At 41.3% G+C, this 23,719-nt stretch overlaps 1 protein-coding gene across 13 annotated transcripts in view; it reads left to right on the forward strand.

The window, feature by feature from the left end:
• The first annotated feature begins 9,508 nt into the window (after positions 1–9,508).
• EMSY (EMSY transcriptional repressor, BRCA2 interacting) overlaps positions 9,509–23,719 on the forward strand; it is a 41,589-nt gene continuing 27,378 nt past the window's right edge. For 4 of the 13 annotated variants that reach the window (XM_038134545.1, XM_038134535.1, XM_038134641.1 and 1 more), the window contains exons 1-7: positions 9,511–9,721; positions 10,716–10,824; positions 14,231–14,330; positions 14,972–15,046; positions 17,218–17,393; positions 18,629–18,781; positions 22,971–23,230. In XM_038134545.1, coding sequence (XP_037990473.1) covers positions 10,755–10,824; positions 14,231–14,330; positions 14,972–15,046; positions 17,218–17,393; positions 18,629–18,781; positions 22,971–23,230 — 834 coding nt within the window. In that variant the 5' untranslated portion in view covers positions 9,511–9,721; positions 10,716–10,754. Of the gene's footprint in view, positions 9,722–10,712; positions 10,830–14,230; positions 14,331–14,971; positions 15,047–17,217; positions 17,394–18,628; positions 18,782–22,970; positions 23,231–23,719 lie in introns of those variants that run through there. The other 9 variants (XM_038134527.1, XM_038134620.1, XM_038134630.1 and 6 more) reach the window with 7 other exon arrangements.

The raw sequence follows: 23,719 nt of genomic DNA on the forward strand, positions 1-23,719 counted from the left end.
TACTGAGGTCTGCTGGATGGTGGTTTTTATGTGGAGACTTATTCTTAAATACTTGCTATGTAATGGAAAGAAAATAGACTTAATAGTTTTCAAAACCCAGTAGTAATACTAGAAGCACTTTCTTTAAAAATAAAAATTAGTTTACATTACTACTTACTTGGAAATTTCAAAAATTACCTTCTGTTGTAGAGTGCAGAAATCCCTGAAACTGTTCTTCCTGCACAGTAGCCTCTGAAGTGTACATATATATTTTAAAGAATCCTCTTGATTATTCAAGTTTTATTCACAATATGTTTCCAAGTGTGTCTATAGAACATTTAACAGGGATTATATGCTGTATTAGTGTTGAACATATAATTGTATTCTGATAAAATATTCTTAAAGGAATTTTGTGTGTTAGTGTTGCTTTTCTCTGTGTCTTCAAAGGTTAGTTGTATCTTTAATACAGGATTTTCTTTCACATTATAGTGAGTATAAAATAACTTTTTCTGTTTGCTTCTGGAAATGGACTGTATGTCTCTTTACCAAGGTGAAAGTTGATATTGCCTTAATTTTCTGAGAGTACTGTTAGTGTGACAGCGTACTCCTGCAGGTTTCCTGCTATGAAAAGTTTATTTGCAAGAGGATATTTAAAGTCTGAAATGCTTCCATGATTCTTTTTACTGCTGCATTTCTCTTCCAAGCCTTACAGCCCTGTTGTTGGGATAACCCGAGTGTAAGACCTAAATGGACATCAGGTTAATCCCACAGAGGTAGTTTTGTAGATTTGTATCTAGAAGTATCTATTCACAATAATTCTATGAACCCCAAGATACTTCTGTCCACAGGGTTCCCAGAATCACAGAGCCACGAGGTTGGAAGAGACCTTCAAGATCAAGTCCAACCCAGCCCTAACACCTCAACTAAACCATGGCATCAAGTGCCACATCCAGACTTTTTTAAACACATACAAGGATGGTGACTCCACCACCTCCCTGGGCAGACCATTCCAGTACTTTGATATATCACTCTTTCTGTAAAAAACTTTTTCCTAATACCCGACCTGTATTTCCCTTGGTGCAGCTTAAGACTGTGTCCTCTTGTTCTGTCCACTGCTGCTTGGAGAAAGAGACCAGCCCCCACCTGGCTACAGCCACCTTTCATGTAGTTGTAGAGAGTGGTAAGGTCACCCCTGAGTCTCCTTTTCTCCAGGCTAAACAACCCCAGCTCCCTTAGTCGTTCCTCACAGGGCTTGTGTCCCAAGCCCCTCACCAGCCTTGTTGCCTCCTCTGGTTGCACTCAAGCGTCTCAATGTCCTTTCCAAACTGAGGGGCCCAGAACTGGACACAGCACTCAAGGTGTGGCCTCACCAGTGCTGAGTACAGGGGCAGAATGACCTCCCTGTTCCTGCTGGCCACACTATCCCTGATACAGGCCAGGAGCCAGGTGGCCTTCTTGGCCACCAGGGCACACTGCTGGCTCATGTTCAGTCAGCTGTCAATCAGTACCCCCAGGTCCCTTTCTGCCTGGGCACTGTCCAGCCACACCATCCCCAGCCTATAATGTTGCAGGGGGTTATTGTGGCCAAAATGCAGGACTCTGCACTTGGACTTGGTAAATTTCATCTCATTGGACTCTGCCCGGATCCCACCGATCCGGGTCCCTTTGCAGAGCCCTCCTACCTTCCAGCAGATCAGCACATGCTCCCTTAATGTCATCTCCAAATTTACTAATGAAAGGCTCAACACCCTCATCCATGTCATCAATAAAGATATTGAACAGAACAGGCCCAGCACAGACCCCTGACGGACACCACTGGTGACCAGCCCCCAGCTGGATGCAGCACCGCTCACCACCACTCTCTGGGCCCGGCCATCCAGCCAGTTCCTAACCCAGCACAGAGTGCTCCTGTCCAACCTGTGGTCTGCCAGCTTTTCCAGGAGTGTGCTGTGGGAGACAGTGTCAAAGGCCTTGCTGAAGTCCAAATAGACAACACCCACAGCCTTTCCTGCATCCACCAGGTGGGTCACCTGGTCATAAAGAGAGATCAGGTTGGTCAAACACGACCTACCCCTCCTAAACCCATGCTGGCTGGGTCTGATACCCGGGCTGTCCTGTACGTGCTGCATGATGACACTCAGTACAAACTGTTCCATAACCTTACCAGGCACTGAGGTCAGGCTAACTGGCCTAGAATTACCAGGATCCTCCTTCCCACCATTTTTGTGAATGGACAACATCACATTGGCCAGCTTTCAGTCATCCGGAACCTCACCAGTGAGCCAGGACTGTGGGTAAATGAGGGAGAGCGGCTTTGCAAGCTCATCTGCCAGTTCCCTCATCACTCTGGGATGGATCCCATCTAGAGTTATGAACATCCAAGGAGCTCCTTTATCCAATGCCTCCTCCTGGATAACGGGGATCATTCTGCTCCCTGACACCATCTACCAGCCCAGGAGGACAGATGTCCTGAGGACAAGCCGTCTTCCCACTAAAAACTGAGGCAAAGAAGGTGTTAAGCACTTCTGCCTTCTCTTCATCTGCGGTTACCAAGTTCCCTCCTGCATGCAGTAGAGAACAGAGGTTGGTCTTACCCTTCCTTTTGCCATTAATATATTTGTAAAAACATTTTTTATTATTCTTTACAAAAGTTGCCAAATTAAGTTTGAACTGAGCTTTGGCCTCTCTGATTTTTTCCTACATGCCCTAGCAACCCCCTTAAATACTTCCTGAGAGACCTGACCCTCCTTCCAAACATGATACATGATACATTCTATTTATTCCTAAGTACCTGCTGTTCTGAAGAACTTTGGGAGGCAAAAGTAGGGAATAACCAAGTCCTGCAAGTGATGTGTGTCAGACCTTTGGGGACAGGTGAATTCAGGAAGCATGTTGGTCACAATACTAGTGACCAACATGCAACTTAACTCCCACCCTAACTTACAGTAATGCAGCATCCCAGCTCATCCCTTGAGGTTAGCTTTTTGCAAATTAAAGTTAACAATCTCTGTGATGATATTAAAAGGTTGTCAGACCAAATTTCCATTGCATTTTTCCTATTTCACTGGGATGTTTTTTCTTTTTATGGTTCTGATTCAAAGAATAGTGATTTTCATAGGTGTTCTATCAGATCTTCAATATGAGGAAACCCCGAGAGCCAGTCTTTGCAGCACTGGACTTTGATGTGAAGATCTGCCCAAAAAACATGGTTTAGTGCACAGGCTGTCTGTATTTTTATCTGTTCTACTTCTAACTCTTTTTACTCAGCTATGTATTCTGGCCTACAGCTACTTCCCTGCTGCAGAGGGAAGCAGCCATCTAGATTCCAAGCAGCTGCTCTTAGTCCGGGCTTCCTCCTGAGATGCTGCAGCTTCTGAAGTTCCAGCCAGCACCCCATGCTGTGCTACAGGTATATGGTTACACCACCATGAAGGAGTTCGGAGTGAGAGTCTGACTCCTCTTTTCCCTATTTGCTTGCCCCTGCACAGGGTTGTCTTTTTTTGTCTGTGCAAGCCTTTCTAAACCCCAGTGGTAATATCAACCTCTTAAAATACATGGACTTTGCCCAAAGTTTCACTGAAAACTGCACAGTGATAATAATGCTAGTTTCTGGTTTGCAAATGCAGCACCAGCTTGCTTTTCTGTTGCTGTTGTCACCCTACAACAATACTGTAAGTTTAAACTTTCATTTGTAAGGTGTTCCAGGATCAATGTAATTTCTGATACTTATATTAGGATTATATAATCTTTAATATTCACTTCCTTCCTCAGTATTTATAGCATACTCAGCCTTGTACAAGTAATTGGTCAAAATCATGAGCAAGTAATTTGTTGGTGAGTTGATTTGAACTTTAAAGCAATAGATGGTCTGTTGATGGGTTAAAAAAGCAACTTGAAAGAGAAAATGCAAGTTTCCCTAAAATACAGTGCAAATTGGCTCCCAGTGTGATTGAATTCTGCTAATTTCTGATCTGGAATATATGTTCTTTGAATGGCAGAAGCTTGTTAGAGATACCCAGCGTTTGTATAACACATATGTGGCCGTAGACAAGGACTCAAGTGGTTCAGTGGAGCAATAACTTCAATATTTTTGTTTAAAACGGGACCAGACTCCCGGTACTAAAGTGATTCCAGCATTTATTATAAGAAAAAGAAAGGCCTAAAGCAAGGGAGCCCAGGAGCCGAGCAGGAGCGCTCCCGTCGAGGATGCTGCAGCGCCGACGCTGGGTCCTCTTGAGCAGCGATGTCCCTGATGTTCCAGGTGGAGGGGCACAAATTCAGCGGCTCAGAAACCCCTTTTTATCCTGTTTTTTGTCCCTCTGGATTGGTTTCTTTTTGGATCCTTCATTTGCATGAAGGTTTAAGGCTCTTGATTGGCCCATTACAGTTCTGTCCAGGCTGGCTCGTGTTGCTTGGGGGTGATGCGCTTTACTGAGGTGTAATACGGTACATTTGGTACCGTATTTCTTATAAGGACCCTTTTAACTGCTTTTACCATAACCAAACTAACAGTACATGCTTAACAATTATCAACTATTTTACTGCAGTTTCTAACCTATTTTTAACAATTTGCTTCATTCCTTAGTTTCCTGTTCTGAGCAAGCAAGTTTATATGTTCTTTGCCAATACAGCAAGCCACAAAGAGGATGGAGGATTTCATCTGCCTCCCAAGATTGCTGAGGGTACCAGGTTTAAGTCCTTCTTTGATATGTCACAAAATGTCACAAGTGATTTTTTTTCATTAGTGGAGGTTACGTTGTTGAGTTTTTGCCTCAGGTAGCAAACTGTTTAAATAGATGTTTAACTCCATACACAGTGGCATTTTGATATATTTTTTTAATACTTGCTGAATTAAGATGCTCTCAGTTCAGAAGCTGTTAGGATTTGTAAAACAAAAACATTTGATGAATAGAGTATATATTACTTACAATAGAGGGGGAAATATCTATTGATTGGCAAAACAAAGCTATCTTTAGTAAAAGTAGTTGAAATATCTTTATGAATTTAAATACAAATAGTCCTGGCTGACAATCTGTCTGACGAGGCTGTGTATAAAAAGCTCCTCTGTAAGCTGCCAGCACCTAGACATTGTTGAGCCTGCTGCTTTTCTTTTAGCAGGGAGGGAAAATGTGATGGAAAAGTGTTTGAGGAGGAAGAGAGATTAGCAGTGGTCCGAGGAAAGAAAAATGACAATGTCAGGAAAATGTATCAAGTCACTGAATAACCTATCAGAAGAGTGGAAACTTCATTGATTAAGCCACTGGGAAACAAAAAAAGGCCAAGAAATAATTTAACTTATATTAGAATGTAGTCTGTTTATCTCTTAAGCAAGACATGGAAGATACTTTAAACGATCCTTACATTCTCTAAAATTTGAAATTATCTACTGTGTTACATTCATCTTAGTATCAAAAGCGTAGTGGATTTTTTCTACTTCTTTCTCAATTGCTGGCAGACTGAAACAAATACATTTTTCCCTTGATTTTCCAATTATAGTTTTAAAATTACTAGCATAATTCTCTTGGAAGCTGGAAAGTCACTGTTTACCTCATAAAAGCAGCAGCTGTAGTAGCTGTGCCTGGTTCCCATATAGTACCAAGCTGAAGCACCTCTCTTCTACCCATGAAAAGCTGTTCTGAAGGAAAGAGATTATTGCAGAGCCTGTATCAATCAGGTTGTAGTGATGCAGGGGAGATGCAGTTAATAACCCAGTGAGCACCACAGTGAGGTTACTCCACTCATTTCCTATGAGCTCCTAAAGAGCTGAGAAACACAGCTTTGTCCTGGTGACCTGACCTGCATACAAATCACCTCTCTGGGAAAATCACAGCTCTTCCTTGGGCCATCTCACAGCTGAGGCTTCCAAGCTTACTTCCTTCTCTCTTCCATTGTCTTTGAGGACAAAAATAAGTGTGGCGAGACAGAATATTGTGTTAGCACCCAAAAAGTGTGATTAATTAGACCAGTTATTTATGAGATTCATATTACTTAAGCCAGTGGGGAATCTGAAATTGTTGGGTTGTAGAGAATATAACAAAAACTAGTAGAGATTGATGGTAATTTCTTTCTCTTTTTGAAAGGAGGAGCAGATTTTGTTTAAATGTATATTATTGAGCAAATTCTTTAAAAGAATACTTAGCAGCATGCTTTTATAAAATTGATAATGGAATCCCAGAGTGGTTTTGGTTGGAAGGGGCCTAAAAGATGTCCTGGTTACAGCCCCCTACCATGGGCAGGGACACCTTCCAGTGGACCAGGTTGCTACAAGCCCTGTCCAATTTGGCCTTGAACACTGCTAGGGATGGGGCAACCACAGCTTCTCTGGGCAGCCTCTGCCAGCGCCTCACCATCCTACATGCAATGCCGAGCTGTTATATATCATTGTCTGTTGTTAGTTTTTTAAGTGAATTATAGAAATGGGAAATGAAGGCACAAGAGAGATCACAACAACTTGAAGAGTGTTGCTCATCAGGTCACCATCAGATTTGATCATTTGACTTCTTAGCTCCCTTTGACCAACAAATTAATTTCACCTTGTGCCTTTTTTACACTGTTGAGCTTTGCTTCCTTAGGAAAGATTACAAAATGCTGCTGTCAACAATTCTGTATCTTGTTTTATTTTCTGGACACTCAGAAAGTGCCCTGTAATTTTGGGCCTCCCTAAATGATGACTCAGAGAGCAAGGATGTAGGTAATGAGAAATGAAAAAAAATTATTAGTATCTGTGAGGCATCAAAGGCTAGAAAAATTGCTGGCATTTTCACACTGCATTTTCTTCCTTTACCTACAATGACCTCATTTATTTTATAGGAGTTTACTCACCAAATATGGGATATTTAGCCATGTTTCTGTATTAATGAAGTAAGCCTAAACCATATTGTCTTTTTTTCTTCTCATTTTTTTAGTCTATAACTGGAACAATTGATATTTTGTTCATCAGACATAAAGAAATGCTGTCAAGTCTCAGTCTCTTGGATTAGACTAGGAGATGTGAGCTGCCTGCATGCAGTCATTCTGAATTCAGACAACCCTAGCTCAGTTTTAAAGAAAGATCTGTGCTGTTCTTGGTCTGGTTATGTGATGTGGGATTTGAATACAGAAGACACTGCTGACCAGACTTTGCTGGGTTTGGGGGTAATTCTGGTGCATCTGCTTGGACAATCTTGGTTATTGATCCAAGCTGATTAACTGCTGCAGAGCTCTGGTCTTTTTATGCTTTTCAGGACTCATTATTTATGTGCTTTGGGCATTTTTTTACTTTGTCCATGCTATCTCAAGCCCTCCCATTTTTCTGGGTAATGGAGAATTGATTGTAGGCTAGTCTGAAGTAAATGGTAACATCATGGTTTTAACTACAAGGAAAATTTGGATTTCAGACTTTCTGAACCTCTCATACATCTACTCTGGGTCTTCATCCCTAATAAAAATAAATATTCTTGGAAGTCATTTTAGGACATCTGTAGAAATGCAGCAATCACAACTTCAGACATTTCATGTATGACTCATTTTTTACATTGCTTTTCTGCTATGTGTACCAAAGGAAATGAAGCAAATACCATTTTCTTGAATACATACATACGAACATATGCAAGTGCCAGTGTGTGTCTGTCCACCTTACCCACAGCAACTTTTGATTCTCTTGGCTACTTTCATCCATGTTGGAAAAAAAATTAAAGATCGAAAACAAATACAAAATAAATCTAATTTCGTTTAAGCGAGTCTGAAAAAGGTATTTCTGCTCCTTATGAGCTGCATCATTAGCAGTGATTCCGCTCTGAGAACAGAGCACTTTCATAAACACACAAACTCAAACACACAAACTCAAACATAGCATCCAGCTAAAATCTAGATCTTAGTAGATAAGTTTTCTTTAAGAAGGCAGGTTTGGACATTTCTGCTCATGGAATAATTTATTCTACAAATATCAGGGCTGGCTGTTAAACATCTTGGGTGTAATAAAACTCACACTCTGATAGAGCATCATAATTACAAATTCTGAATAAATCTCAAAAAGGTTATATTCTGGTACGTGGTGAGGCTGTCCTTGCCTTTTCCTGTTGACCAGAGTAGTCTGACTAAAAGACTCATCTTGAGCCACCTGGTCTAGCAGAAAGTAGGAGTTTGGAACTGGATAAGCTTTAAGATCCTCTCCAGCCCAAACTATACTGGGATTCTGTGTTTTCTGCATTTCTGGAAATCACAGAATTTGTGATTTCCTTTCCAGTGAAGTCTCTGACATGGAAAGGAAAACTCCAGCTTCTGGCACAAACCTGCATCTTCCTACCTACAAATCTTAGGACATTTACTAGGCAATATCATGCAAAGATTATGCTACTTGCCTTCAGCGCATTCTTGTTTAGGAAGGCATTAAAAGGAGAAAAAAAAAATCTAGCTGTCTTGTACTGTTCAGCATAATTGTTTTCAAGTACTTGAGATTTATACCACTGTGAAGAATAATAGGAAACGGCAAGTGAGAAAACATTCACCAGTGAGAAAAGGGAAGAAACATATCTATCTATAGGGAGATGGAAAAAAATAGCCCTTGCGGATCTGCTGGAAATAGGTGTTACGATTGAGTGCACACCATCCATCCTCCTCGGCAAAGGTGCTGCTGTTTCTGGCATTCTGAAAGCAGAATGTAGCACACGATCTTCAGGGAGAGAGCACAACGAGGAGCCTCTTCACCAAACTGCCTGGCCCCAAGAGCCCGCGTCCAGAACACGTCCAAGACGGGAAACGTGCTGAACAAGTGCCTGCAGCAAAAGCGGAGCCCTGTGCGACAGTGAGCCAGGAGCAAGCCTCATCCTGAAGGGGGCTGGGTGTGATTTTTCCGCTATTTCCTTGCAGGCAGTCTTATGGATCGGGTTCTTTTATACTTTTATCGCTGCAACATGCAGCCGCAACTGGATGCGTTACTTTTCAGCTGCTCCCGAGACATTTTATTTTCTCTTTCTAATTTTATTCGAGGATTTTCAAACAGATAAAATGTACTGCTTTTCATGGAAATCTTCAGGAAAACAAATTATAATCGCTGTAATATCCAAAACAGTGGCCAGGCCCGGGGCTGGCACTCGCGGTGTTGGGGTGCAGGTGGCTGCTGTGCTCGGGGGACCAGGAGCGGCTGTGAGGGGCTGTACGTGCGGAATTTATTCCCTTATTGTTCTCAACGGGCGGTTCGCTGCAGCCCCGCGCGCCACCTGCGTCCGTTTCAAGTTAGAAAACTGCAAATAGCCAAATGGGGTGATGTTCTCCCCTATCATGTTTCGTTCCAGGAGTGGTGGCCAGCTGTTATTTCCTAGAATTCCGGGGTACGCGGCTGCCTTCGAACCGCGCTAGCGCTCCCCAGCCCGGGCAGAGAACGCGCAACGTATGTTGTCCTCTCCGGCTGCCCGTACCCGCCCACCGAGCCGCGGGGGACGGTGGGGCCGCTTCCTGCGCGTGAACACCGAGAGAACTATCGCTCCCAGCATGCTCCTCGTCACTGCCCATGCGCAGTGTTCATTCGAGCGTCCATCTTGGCACCCGTTTCTTCCGGCTCCTCACGGCAGAGGGGCGGCAGAGACTACAATTCCTAGCGTACCTCGCGGCGCCCGCGCGTGCGTAGCGCGCTCGTCCGCCATCTTGGCCCGAGTAAACGCCGTCGCCTCCGCCACCAAACAAACCCGAGCCCGGCACTGGCGAACGGTGGGGGGAGGGGTGCGGCTGCCGCGGAGCCTTCGATGTACTGGGCACGGCCGGGCAGGTGGGTCCTGCTCCCCGCCCTACCCGGGGCGGTCCGCTTCAGGGAGAGGGGCAGCTCCGTTTCCGGGACGGCGGAGACCCGCCGCCCCCTTACGGGCCCTGGGCAGCGCCCCGGCCCCCGCCCGCCGGCGCTGCGGCTCCGGCCGATGCGGGGAAGGCAGCGCCAGCCGCCGCCCGCTCCCTCTCTCTCTTCCCCGATCCCGGCGGGGACCCAGCGCCGCTGGCGCCGGCCAGTCCCCCGCGCCCAGGGCCCGGGAAGGGCGGGCGGGGATGCCCGGGTGGCGGCTGCCTTCGGGCGTCCTTGTAGGAGACCCTTCCCCCTTCCAACCCCGCTGGAAGCTGCGACGGCGTCAGGGCTTTTGTTCCCGGTGCCCACCCCTCCCCACCCCCACTGTCGTGCCGTTCCTTGCTCGGCCCAAGCCCCGCTTGCCCAACTCGCCTCCGGCTGCTCTTTTTCCTTTATTATCCTCGTCGTATCGTGCAGATGCGCTCTCTCTCCCCGCCACCCTCGGAATCTCTCTGCGTTGGGATCGAGGTGTTCCCGTGTCTGGTTAATTTTTTGGGGGAGGGGGCTGGTGTTGGTATGTGGAGAGCAAATTTTCACACACGATGTTTTTGCCATTCTGTCATATAATACAGGCTGGTGCAAAACGCATTCACCGGGGGGAAGGGGAGCGTGCGGTTCGCTAGAAGAATTCTTTTAATAGGTACTCTGCCTAAAGAGAACATCATTTCAGAGAGCGTTTCAGCCTGAAAAAAATAGGCTTCAGAAGGAGCTAGGACACTGTAAAAAGGCTTGGGTGATGCATTTGAGCTAGAGAGTATAGGAAGTCCATGCTCTTGTGAAACTGCCGAATTCCTTCATGCCACTACAAAGATGGGGCAGAGATGGGAGCGGATGTGTCGGTGGAGTTGAGAGCAGGCTGAGGAGTTTACATAAATCGGCTGGGGAAATCAATAAATTATGGACTTGAGCGCTTACATTACTTTTCCAGCGAGGCTGAGCTCTGTGGGAGCACAGACACAAGGGAAGGATGCCTGTGGTGTGGCCTACTCTTCTGGACCTCAGTAGGGATGAGTGCAAGAGGATCCTTCGCAAACTGGGTACAGTAAGATACAATTTGTGGGTCTGTATTTTGCCCTTTTAAGATTTGCCTTCATGCTGCTTGCATGAGATATTTTAATATGTCTACAGGCAACTTGCAAGTAATTCCCTGCATTTTCCATGTGTCATTGGTTTGACAGCCCTGGCTTAAAGTTATGTTTGGCCAACACTCTCAGCCCTAGCAAAATGAGTAGAGAAGAATTGTTTTGATTTGGTCGAATCTCTCTTGGATGTCCTAGTTGCTATGTTGCAGGGCTGGGTTTTTCTGTCACTATTAACATGCAGCAAAATTTTCTCTGAAAAGAGAACCTTTAGGGTTGTTTTTTTTGGTTTTTTTTTCTGTTTTGTTGTGGTTTTTGACTGTTTTTTTCCCCCCAGTTCTGTATTCTAGACAGCTTTTTGTACCCCAAAAAACCATAGTGGAATCCTATTTTAACTGTCCCTGTAGGGATGAATCAAGTATTGAAGTTATTATTATAAAGACATAAAACAGGATTTTAAAAAATGGTGTTTGTGATTTGCAGTTACACAGGTTGTCAGGGAAGTGGGAAAATGATGTCCTCACTCAACTGCCATAACCACAGGAATATTTTTCATTGTTTCAAATGTAGCTCAGTATTTGAGGCCCCTGCCCAGGAGATAGACACTGGAAGATATTTTTGTGCTCTGTCCTTGTAGATCTAAGTGTATGAGGAGAGATGCTTCTGTGTTTTGAGAAGTAATAAAAACGTTTGCTCTTTCCTCACTTACCTGCTTTTGGCTACTGCAAGGGAGAGAATCCTTTGTTAGACCTTTGATCTGATCTGGCATAGTTGGTTTTGAGTTCTTATGGCTGAATTTGTGTAATTAAAGGTTTGGGGGGTTTGCCAGTTAAATGATGCTAGATAGGAAAAGAAAAAAGCCTTATGTTTTTCAGAGTTTCTTCTGAGGACCATAATTTAGGAGATGATGTCAAGAAGGAAGTTGAGGCTCCCTCTAACTTGCTGTGACTGACAAGTGACAGCTTTTCTTGTTCTTATTTTGTTTGACTGCTAAGAGATGGTGTGCTGTATTTCTTAACTGTGCCAAGGTTCTCATACATGGTGGAGCCATCCACTTTATTTTTTGAGAGTTGAGAATTTATTTTCCCTCCCTTTGCCCTTTGTATTTCATTTGTTGCGAATATGGGATTTGCATGCTGTTGGAACAGTGATGCAGATGTTGCACGCAACGTTGCAACAAGCTGTACTGTCTGTTAAGGTGACAACCCTAAGTCTTAAGTAGGGCTCAAAAAGTACGGAAACTAGGAGAAAGTGCAGAGTGCCAAAAGCTTTTGACCAGATATGTGCTACTAAGTTTCATTAACATAGCTGTGCTGGCTGGAAGCCTGGAAAAAAAACTTTCACCTGAGCTAACAGCAGCTAACAGCGGTATGCTGGCAGAACCTTGCTGGTGCAGCTGAGCCAAACAGAACTGCAGCTACACCTCCTTCAATGACATAACCTATGCTGACAGGAAGGAAAAAAAATTCAAAAATAATAATTTTTGTTTTGCTGGCATGAGCTGTGTCCCCACAAGGGGGCCCTGCCAGCAGGGTTGAGGCTGAGGCACTGCCTCTGTGAGCTGAGAGGAGGAACACCACGAAACTGGGGGTGAAGGAGCACAGGTAGTGGCAGCAATAGCTGTGTGACAGTCACATGCAGCAACAGCCATCTACTTTAGAGGGTCCTGCTTTTCCAGCTCACAGCCCAACATCTAATTTGGCTAATGGTACAGCAGTAGTGAGAGTACTCTGCAAGGAGTGAAGCAGGGATGTAGGTGAAGCTGAAATGCATCTTGAGTTATGCAGGACCTGGTGTTGATTGTGGTTTATTACTGAACAACGTGATGATTGTAGAACCTAACACTAGCAATAATGATATTTACTTGCCAAACCCATTTTAGCTATTTCATGTGTTTTGTGTTGCTGTATAAACACAAAGGGGAAAAAGTTACAGCTGTTCTGTAATCCTTACTAGCTTCCAAAAGACCAGAATGTGCATTTTTTACAGCTATAGTTTAGAGGCTCTTTATTTATAATGCAAAAGGAAAAAAGTGTGCCCTTGGTAAATAATTATATGGTTGCATCTGAGAATTACTTTAAGTTGTTAATAGCAGAAAATAATTAGTATCATGAATACTGTAGCATAATTGTCTAAATAGATGTTGATATTAGTAATAACCATTGCATTACTTAGTGAACGTTTTATAACTGAAGCTGTGAATGGTTCTGTAGGTCACTCAGCATCCCTGTGCAGGCTGCATAGTTAATCAAAATTACTCTGCTTTTTGTTTTATCTGCTTAATTGGGACAGGAGAGCAGAACTTCTTTTCAGCACAATTCCTTGATTTCATTTGTAAATTAGCTCTTTGGAATCCATTAAATGGAGACTTTTCAGAAAAGCATCAGTCTTTTCTTTTGCAGCAAACGTCAGCAATGTTAGGTTTTGGCCTGCACTTTTTATTCTTGGTTTTGGGTAACTGGAATCTGTTGTGGAGTTGTTTGGGTTGGCTGCTGAAATGGAAGTGCCAAATGAAAGGCACCTATGTAAGGATCAAGAGAATTTTTGTGTCGGGTTTCCCTAAACAGTGTGAAGCTGAGGATAGCAAGTCATTCTTTGCCAAAATAGCAGGCTTCATTATTTGCATTAGATGTATCTTCTCCCTGTGTAGTAGAACAAAATTCAAAAATATCACTAGCCTTTTACGTTTCGATTTTTTCCAAGTGCTGATGGCAGTCACCTGGAATTACACACTTCTGCTAAATCAGAGTTGTATTTTTGTGGTAGTTCTATGTTTAAGAATAGCTGGACTGTTTATTTTGTGTTGAGCAGGTTTAATTCATTGTGTTGGATTTCTTTCAGATACAAACAGTTGTACCATATCAAGTAAATAGGTATAAAAGATTATGATGATCATATTAAGCAAACTAGAGCTGATGTTCTCCATGCTGATTAGGGAAAGGCATTCCAAGAAAACCAGTTGCTCTTTTGATAGTGTATTTCTTTTCCAAGCCAAGCTTTTCCATAGAACTCGTAATAATGATACGTGTGAAGACAATTCTGAGCTACTCTCCAAAGAGTTTCTTCAAGCTTTTTGCCTGAATTGTCAGGTCAGAGAGAGCTTGACACATTCATTTGGGTTTGGAAACTAGATAATCCACTGTGATAAGACAATTGTTTCATAGAAATGTTTTATGCTGAGGAGTAATTGACTGAGAGAGTTCCAAATCATCAGTCTCTTTTGAAATAGCACTAAATAATTGAAAAATGTGTTACTCTTAACGATTTTGAAAATTATTAGAATGCTGTCAGTAATTTGGAAAACAGCATTTTTTCCCTTTGCTGTGAGCATTAAATAGAAATATTCTTTGCTCTAATTCTTCAGAACTGGAGGCCTATGCAGGTGTCATCAGTGCCTTACGTGCACAGGGAGACCTTACAAAAGAGAAGAAGGATCTTCTTGGAGAACTCTCTAAAGTGCTTAGGTAACCCTGATCTTTTCAAACTAAGAATTATGACCTGTTTTCTTTTAAGGTGTTACATGTTTTATCTTTCACTGGGATCACAACGTAAATCTATTTGGAGAAGTAATTCTCTGTGTTGCCGAGGCTTCATTCCTATTCTCCTTGGAGTTTTTAATAAGGAGAAAAACCATCCTTCAGTGGTAGAAGCCTTACTGGCTTGTTGGTACTTTTTGGGATACTGAGTGTTAAAAGGGTTACAGCCAGGTTGTGAATATGCACTGGCTTGGGGTTTTGTCAAGGTAGAACTCCAAGGTCTTTGAACCCAAGATACCTCAAGAAAGAATGCTGCGTATCCTGTGTGAACTTTTCTACCATATCCTTTAAATGTATTGATCTCATTAGGAGGTTGGATTCTAGCTGTTTTTCAAGGATACCCTATGAACAGTAATGTTCTTTTCATTCTTCAGTAATATTTTTGAGCAATAATACGATTCATTCACTCTGTGACGTCAAGGGTTAAGTGACAGTCTCTTAAATGTAAAGTCCTGTTCCCTTTCTTCTCTTAGATAAATAATTCATAAGTTTAATTTTAGCTGGAATTTTTAGATGAATGTTCATGTCTTCCTCTGATTAAAAGATATTGCTTTATTGTTTTTTAATAGTATTTCAACAGAGCGACATCGTGCTGAAGTTCGGAGAGCAGTAAATGATGAACGACTAACAACAATTGCACACAAGTAAGTTCCAAGTAATTTTGTCACTGATTTGCAAAAATACCTTTTGGGAAATCCAGTAGGCCTTAACTGAATGGTAGAATTTTGAGGATTGATGGGGGTTTCAAGAACCAGTAGTTAAAACACTGTATGGATGAAGGCATTACTGTATTAGATATAAAGGGACCTAGAAACAGTTATTTAGTACCATTACATTTTGGATTCAAGGCTCTCCCATTCACTGTACAAGTGCAATGTAAGAAACAGGTTTTTTTTGTCACAGAGACCATTCTGTAAGATAGACCAGAATAAACAAAAAATGATGAAAATAGAGATGCTCCTAAGTAGGATGAACATGTTTACTTTTGTTTGTTTCTTTGTTTCGCTTTTAATTTTATTTTAATCAGTTTGGAAAGGCTGTATTAAGAGGAAAGAGAAAACTACATAGGAAAGATGAAGAGAGGGAAAGAGATGGCAGATTAGTGGAAAACAGTGTATCAGCATAGAAAGGAAAAAATGGTCAGAGTAGAAAAAGCTGCAGTAAGCTGATGACATCAGTGTCCACCACTCTCGGCGATGCAGCTGCTGTGCTGGCATCAGCTCAGCTGGTTCCTTCTTGCATGTGCTTTCACAAGCTCCACATGATTTTGAGAGGTGGAGAGCAGTAGACCAAGTGGTTATGTGTTTTTGGTAGTTACTTAATAGTCTTGTTGTTAAGGACTGTCTTTAAACAGAGCTGCATTGTAAGTGTCTGTATTTTTTTCTTATTCTGTGTTACAGCTGTTGACTTTTTTATGTTTGACTGTTGTAGCTTTGGTGTTGGGAAGAGGAAAGAAAGGAAATAATATGAATAGCAGGACACTTGGAGTTAGCAATTGTTTGATCCAAGTCTAGTCAAAATCAGCATACTGGTTTAGTGCTGTAGAAAGACTAAGTTTTAATTTTCAAGTTTAAAGATTTAGAAGTATGCTGTTCACCAAACAAAACCCACCAACGTCCTTACACCCCTTTAAATAAGGGGGCGGGGGGGGGGGGGGGGGACGGATAATGAAAAGCATGTAGTTGTCAAATCAGGATTCTTTTCCTGAACCATGTTTTCCTTTTAAGTAGTACTTCTAGTCTTAGCATTTTGCAGAACATGAATAGTTTGTCCTGAGGTGTTGCACTTCAATGAAATATTATAATCCAGTCAAGGTGCAGTTTTGAAGTGCTGATTTTCTTTATTTTTCCTATGGTGATTCCTTATGAGTGATGGTTGGTAATATAGTATTTGACTTACATAATTCTCTTAACTCCTTAGGAAAGCCTACTTTGCTAGCTTTTGTACCCTTTATTTTTTGTTTTTAAAATGTATCTTTACCTTCACTTATGTAGCTCTCTTTATACAATATGCATATGTATGAGGAATGCTGAAGCATATCAAGATTTAATAACAGAGCAGATACTCTGCGTTTTACAAACTCCTTTGTAGTAGTAGTTTGCAACTTGCTTGAAATATTCCATGTGAGAAGTTATTTTTTAGAATATATTAATACATTAAATGGGTTGATTTGCTTAAAAACATTACAGCATTGAAAAATAATTTGCCGTTTTGGTTTTGCTGATTTGACAAATGACTCATGTAAAACAGTCAAAAATATTTCTCCATCTAGATAAGAACAGTGTTTTTATAAAACATTCTAGTGTGGGTGTAAGTACTAAGGTTAAGAGCAAACTAGAGCAGAAGACTGCTTTCTGTTTATTTAAAAGCATCTTTCTAATCTCTTTTCTTCTTAGAAGCTGAGAGTTTTTCCCTGTAACATAATCTATTTCAATAGTCTTTTATGATATCTATTCGGTTTCTTGGTATTTTCATAATCCAGAAGTGGAGAGTACAGCAACTATACCTGAATAGTAGCTAACCTAATGTGGGAGGTTTGAGTATGGCATTCGCACACCTCTGGCCCTTGAGCAGCTCTGTAAAACAAAACAACAAAAGAAGAGTCAACTCTTCAATTTTAAAATGGGAGGGTTTTTATATCAGGTGACCAAAATGCAGGGGCTTTCATGAAATAAAGTAAATTGAGTATTAGTGCTCTAGTATGTCTTAAACTGCCTTTTAGACTTGCACTATTGGAAAAAAAAATGTACTCAAATAGGATACTGAGTATTTGGAAACTCATCAAAATACTTACAGAACATGCATTTCTGTTTAGTATGTCTGGACCAAACAGCTCTTCTGAGTGGTCCATAGAAGGTCGTCGACTGGTGCCACTGATGCCACGACTTGTTCCACAAACAGCTTTCACTGTGACCGCCAATGCTGTTGCCAATGCAGCCATTCAGCACAATGCGTCTCTTCCAGTTCCTGCAGAAACTGGAAACAAAGAAGGTGAGAGAAAGATGGAAATCTGCTGCAATCTATGGGAATGTAAAAACAATGCCACAATAGAAACTGGCGTCTTAGATTTTAAGTGTTAAGTATTAAAGATATTTTTTGAGGCCAAGTTGGATGGGACTTGGAACAACCCAGTCTAGTGGAAGGTGTCCCTGCTGATGGCAGGGGGTTGGAACTGGGTGAGCTTTAAAGTTCCTTCCAATGCAAACCATTCTATGAACCTATAAAAAAAATCCAATCTTTCTTACCAAACATTATTCACAGAAATGTAAAATACCCCTTCTTTAAAGATACCTTTGTGGTATCTGCAGCATTAATCTGACTGTTTGTGTTATTGACACTCTAGCAACTGAAATATAAAAAGAACCCAGTTTGTCAGGAAATGACATTCACTGATTAACTTCTTCAGCTCTGTAAACTTTAAAAGCTTGGACTAATGGCTAGATTTTGTAAAGTTCTATAAGTGATGAAAGCTGAATAATGTTTTGTTTTAAGAATGCAAGTAGGTTGTGGTGAAAATCAAGAAAATACTGCTTTGGGTTTTTTCCTTCAGATTAAATGTACTATGGGAACAAGTAAAAAGGTTGCTTTCTGCTTTCCCTATGCTTTTTAAATAAAGGTAGTACACGTTCCAACTAGCTTGGCTCAGCAGGCATGAATTAGGCTTCATACAACTGGAGAATGTGTAACACTTCTTGAAACAAGCTGTTTTATCCTGGCTTTGTGAGAAGTACTGTATCATTGTGTCATTACTTAAAAGCAGTGGTTTAAAAAAGCTGATTAGCACAATCAGTTCTTCACTACTGAACGAATATTTTGGTTTTTTCAACAGAATGTACTGTTGAGGCAATAACACTTTTCTATCAGTTACTAGTGTAGATCACTTACCATAAAGCAAAAAGATCAACATATTGAATTAATGCTAAAATTAAAAATAACAAATTATAAAGTAAAACAAAGATCAATAAAAAAATTTCACATTGGCAGCACAGATTTTTGGGGATGGGAGGACAGGAGTTTAGATTTTTATGTTGTCTTTGAAGATCATTAATCTCATGGGCATGCTTAGCTCATACTGGGGAGTATTTCACAGTAATAGGAATGCAGAGGCAAAACCACAGATAGTAAACCCAGCAAGTCTTTGGCTTCCATTTCAGTTGTAAAAATAGTGATAGAATAATGGGATTCTGCACTTCAGTTATATGGAAGGTGTCTTTTCTCCTCTTCAGTGGTGGTTTGCTATTCCTACACAAGTACCACTTCAACCCCAACATCTACCCCTGTTCCAAGTGGCAGTGTAGCAACAGTGAAGTCCCCCAGACCTGCCAGTCCAGCCTCCAATGTAGTCGTCTTGCCAAGTGGAAGTACTGTTTACGTCAAAAGTAAGTGATACTAGCAACTGATTAACAAAAGGGAAAGAAAGGGAGAACATGGCAGAAGCATAGACCAAATTAAACACTCCCACATTGGGGATGTCATTTAAGGCCTTTGTGCCTTTGTTTAGTCTAGAGAATGAATTTATTGCTTCCCTTTTTCAGATAAATAGTGTTCAGGATAAATTCACTCACTGCAAAATGCTGAAAGGAGCACTAAAGCTACAAGGGCAACAAGTGAAAAATATTTTGAAAATTAAATATAGACATTTCTGTATATTATTAAATTTCTGATCCATCTTGTTGAGAACTCATGCATAGTAGTCACTTAGTTGAATTAGAAAAGGTCCCTCTTTTCCACTTTTAACAGTTAACATAGAATTTTTTTATTTTTGAATACAGTTTGACAGAGGTTTATGCTTGCATACTATGTCTAGTCATTTTGTGATTTACCTGGAATCAGGCTTAGTGAAGCTTGGTAGCTGCAAAAGCTTCATAGGAATTCCTACCAGAGACTTATCTTCATGTAATTAAATCTGGAAATTCAGGACATAGAATCTAGAAACAGTCTTTTTTCTTCAGAGGTTGTATGTGTCCCCATCGTTGTTTGGCTAGTAAGTCAGCTAGTTCTAAAAGCAGATTATGTTCTCATGTGTATGCCTTCATCATGGCTAGTTTCATTTTACTATTATAATGTTTTCTTCAGTTCTTATTTGATTCTATCAAAACAACAAGTAAAGATTAATAGTAGATAAATGCTATTTAGAAGTAGATAAATGCTATTTTTATGCTTGCTCTGTATACCTTTAATATTTTAAAAAATATTTAATTATTAAAAATTATTAGCTTTATGCTATATGTATACATCTGTGTGACCTTCTAGCTAATCAGAAATGCCACTTAGTACATAAATATAATGTTACTTGGAAAAAAACCATTGTTAATGGCTCTGTCAACCCATGAAACCCATTACATGGAGGTTTTTCATTTTTCTGATCTATGCACTAGTCACTTGGGTTTAGTTTGAAGATTCAGGGGAAAACATCTTAACATCTTAAAATTTTTATGTAGACTTGAATTGAATTTCTACATGATAATGAGTATCAAATAAGTCTAGACACATGATACAGGGATGATAATTTTCATTGTCTGTCCCTAGATTTCCTTTTTTTCCCTACTTCATGTGCTTCATTTTGTTGTTATTGTTTTTATTGATTTATTTTTTAAGAAATTATGTGTCTTTCAGAGTATGTTACATCAGTCACATTGATTTTAACAAACCTGCTTAGGAGCAGATTTGGGAGATCTGAGTTACAGTCAGGACTTTGCCACTGGTCTCTGGTGTAACCTCTTCCAAGTCACAGTCTGATTGAGCCATTAACCTTTCCATGACTCTGCTTCCTTACTTATCAAGTGTGAGTTACAGTCAAAGCTATATTGCCTTTTAACTAAATGTCTGTGGAAAACTTTATACAGCAATTTCTAACATGAAATGATAAGAATAATATTCTTACAAAACCCCAGCAGTGACAACAGGAAGTCAAATGAGCTGTACTTAACATAAAATAACGCTTTGCTAGTTTAATGTTACTTTCTTATGTCTTGATGGATTGGTTGATGGGGTTTTTTGTGTAAAAAACGAAGTTTTTTACACAAACGAAGTTTTCTCTGTTTCTCAGTGTCCTATCAAAATAACAACTGTGTCCTAACATGCTAGTTCTATGTGGATTTTGAATTTTGCATTTAAACGAATTCTGAGATTTTTAAATGACTGCACACATTCAATATAACTAGTGCACTCATAGTTACAAGTTTCTATAGTGCACTAACAGTAATACTTAGATGCCTGTCTATAGTAAACCTTAAAGTTTTGTAATCAAACCTGCGCTTTATAGAGCCAGGTCACCACTAGGCCTGTTCAGGGGCATAGAGTAAATTATTGCTTAGAATATTTTGATTGATTGAGAATAGGATAGAATATATTGATTTGAAATCTGGTTTTATAGATCCACACTTCACTTGTACTGCTACAGCTAGCTAAAGCTACGTTTCTGAAGTTTGCTTCTCTTCCTTAGTTCAGTTTCCTGTCTCTGTAGATACAGTTGTCAGCCTTTGGACACATACTTTTAAATGAGCTGTGACTCCTGCTGAGAGAGAATACCATTTTCCCCCAGTTGCCTGTTGTTGTGCTGGGCATTTTCTTGTCCATGTTAGTTCTTGCATCTTCACTTTTTGAATGCCAGAATATTAATTTTAATTAGAAATTGGCCATAATTAGATCTTGGCCCTAATTAGAGATTGACTACTAACCAAGTTAGCTTTGATTACCAGCAAGACTGCTTTTTGCTGTGATGGTGTTCTTTGTCTTTAAGCTCCAGGCACATGGAACAAGATTTTCAATCATCTTTGCATAGGCAGGATTGTATCTCTTCAGCTTCTCTCTGATTGTTTTTCTTTTTAAATGGTTTGACAAAGGTTAGCATGGTAAACATAAATAACAGGATTGCAGATTTGTCAAGGTTATAAGAGATCTTCAAGATCATCTAGTCCAACCATCAATCCAGCACCATCATAATCACTCACCCCTAAACTACATCCCCAAGTTTCTCATTCAGATACCTCCTCAACACTTCAAGATTGCCATCTCCCCAGGCAACTTATTCCAATGCCTGACTACTCTTCCAGTGAGGTTTTTTTTTTTTTCTAATACCTAATCTGGACCTCTCCAGGCACAATTTGATGCTATTTCCTCTTGTCCTCTCACTTGTTGCCTGGGAGAGGAGCCCAACCCCCATCTGGTTACACCCTCCTGCTCTTGTTGAGAGCAAGAATGTCCCCCCATACCCTCCTTTTCTCCAGTCTGAATCCCCCCAGCTTCCTCAGCTGCTGCTGCTGCTCCAGACCCTTCCCCAGCTCTGTTGCCTTCTCTGGATGTGCTCCAGCACTTCAGTGTCTCTCTTCTCAGGAGGTGCCCAGAAGTGAACCCAGGACTGGAGATACTTCAGCAGTTCCCAGGACAGGGAATGGTCACTGCCCTGGTCCTCCTGCCACACCAGTGCTGATATAGGCCAGGTGCCATTGTCCTTGTCCACCTGGGCACACCTGGCCCATATCTAGACAGCTGTTGGCCGCATCCCTTCCTGCCTGGCCACCCTTAAGCCACTCTGCCCCCAGCCTGTAGCTCTGCTTGAGATGGTGGTGATCCAAGGACAGGACCCGGCACTTAGCCTTGTTAAACCTCAGCCCACGGATCCAGCTTGTTCAGATCCTTCTGTAGAGCCTTCCTGCCTTCAATGCTACTGAGTAGCTGTGAGAGGATTGCAAAGTTATTAACCCGTGCCTTTCTGTAATTTATGAATCCGTTGCTTACTTTGGCAAGTTTCATTTGGATTTAAGATCCTTTAATCATGCTGTTATCCTTTCCTGAGCTGAATATTGCAGCATTTTTTTTTTTCCTATGTGTTCAGTATGATTGTGAGGAAGAAAGAACCCTTTTGAGCCTGGACTTCCTTTGTTTTTCATTATTGTGTGTTAGGTGCCATTTTATATCTGTTGCACAAAATGCACCAAAGAAAGCTAAAGCTGATGAAGTGAGAATTGACCTTCACAGTTAAACTATATAATAAAAAAAAGAATTATATCTCAAGATGCTGTATTAAGGTGAAAGGCAGAAGGGTACTGTAAGGGTAGACATGACACGAAAGTAGGTGCTAAGGCTGAAGTCTAAGGAAACTATAGGGGGATAAACTTCAATAGTCCAGTTGCGGTAAACAAAACCACCCCCAAAAAAACCCCCAAAGCAGTGTAAAAGTTTAAACTAAAATGTGTGTGGCATGATCCCAACCCCTTGTGTGTGTAGCTTCACTAGTCAAACTTCTGTAGACAGAATGAAAACCCTGTACTGGCTCTTATGTTCTTTTAATCTCTCAAACTGAATGAAGTAACCCAGTAACTGAGTAGCTTGGGGTTCTGGGTGATTTGTCCCCGATTCATGGCACTGAGTGTGGCCCATATCAAGGACTAAGAGCATCTGAGGTGTGATACAGCTTGGTTGTGACCATAAGATGTAATTTATCCTTTATTTCTTTTTATCTTACTTGAAAGAGGGTGTAAGACTCAAAAAGGATGTAGTGCTTCAGAAAGCACTGAGATCTGCAGACAGGGGAAACATAATTTAGAGAAAGTATTTCTTTTCCAGGTGTCAGCTGCTCAGATGATGATGAAAAGCCCCGCAAAAGACGGCGAACAAATTCTTCTAGTTCTTCCCCTGTTCTCCTGAAAGAAGTCCCGAAGGCAGTGACTCCTGTCACTAAAACTATCACAGTGCCTGTAAGTGGGAGCCCCAAAATGAGTAATATAATGCAGAGCATTGCCAACTCCTTACCACCACACATGTCGCCTGTGAAAATAACCTTCACTAAGCCCTCAACACAGACAACAAACACCACAACACAGAAGGTATGTGGGGGAAGCTGCCAAATGTTACTTTATTCTGGTTTTATCAATGAATAAGATGTGATGTTTGACTCTTCCTTTCTATGATCTGACTAGCTGTTTTTTAAGGATTGCGCTTGGGATAAGGTAATCCCTCTCTAAAACGAGCAAAGGGAAAACCAAACTCTTGTATGAATTTAGTTCACCTGTGTGTGAAAGGACCTGGATTGACAGCCGTGGAGACTGAAGCCCTCTTTTTATCCACAGAACAGGTACAGCACAGGCAGCGGGAGTGCAAGCTTCCCCCAGACTGCCCCACCAATGTGCCTCAACCCTGACCTGAAGGGACCACTTCTAGGGATGAGAGGGGATTCAGTCTCCATGCTCATTCAATTCTTGGCCTGTCTGGTGAGACTGCCAACAAGGTTACCAGTTAGTACCATTTGTGGTGTTGGGTTTTGTGATATGGACACTAGTCCACTGAGAACTGGATCACATAGGCCACTGAACAGC

This window comes from Motacilla alba, chromosome 1 (assembly GCF_015832195.1).
Source record: "Motacilla alba alba isolate MOTALB_02 chromosome 1, Motacilla_alba_V1.0_pri, whole genome shotgun sequence".
Lineage (NCBI taxonomy): Eukaryota > Metazoa > Chordata > Aves > Passeriformes > Motacillidae > Motacilla > Motacilla alba.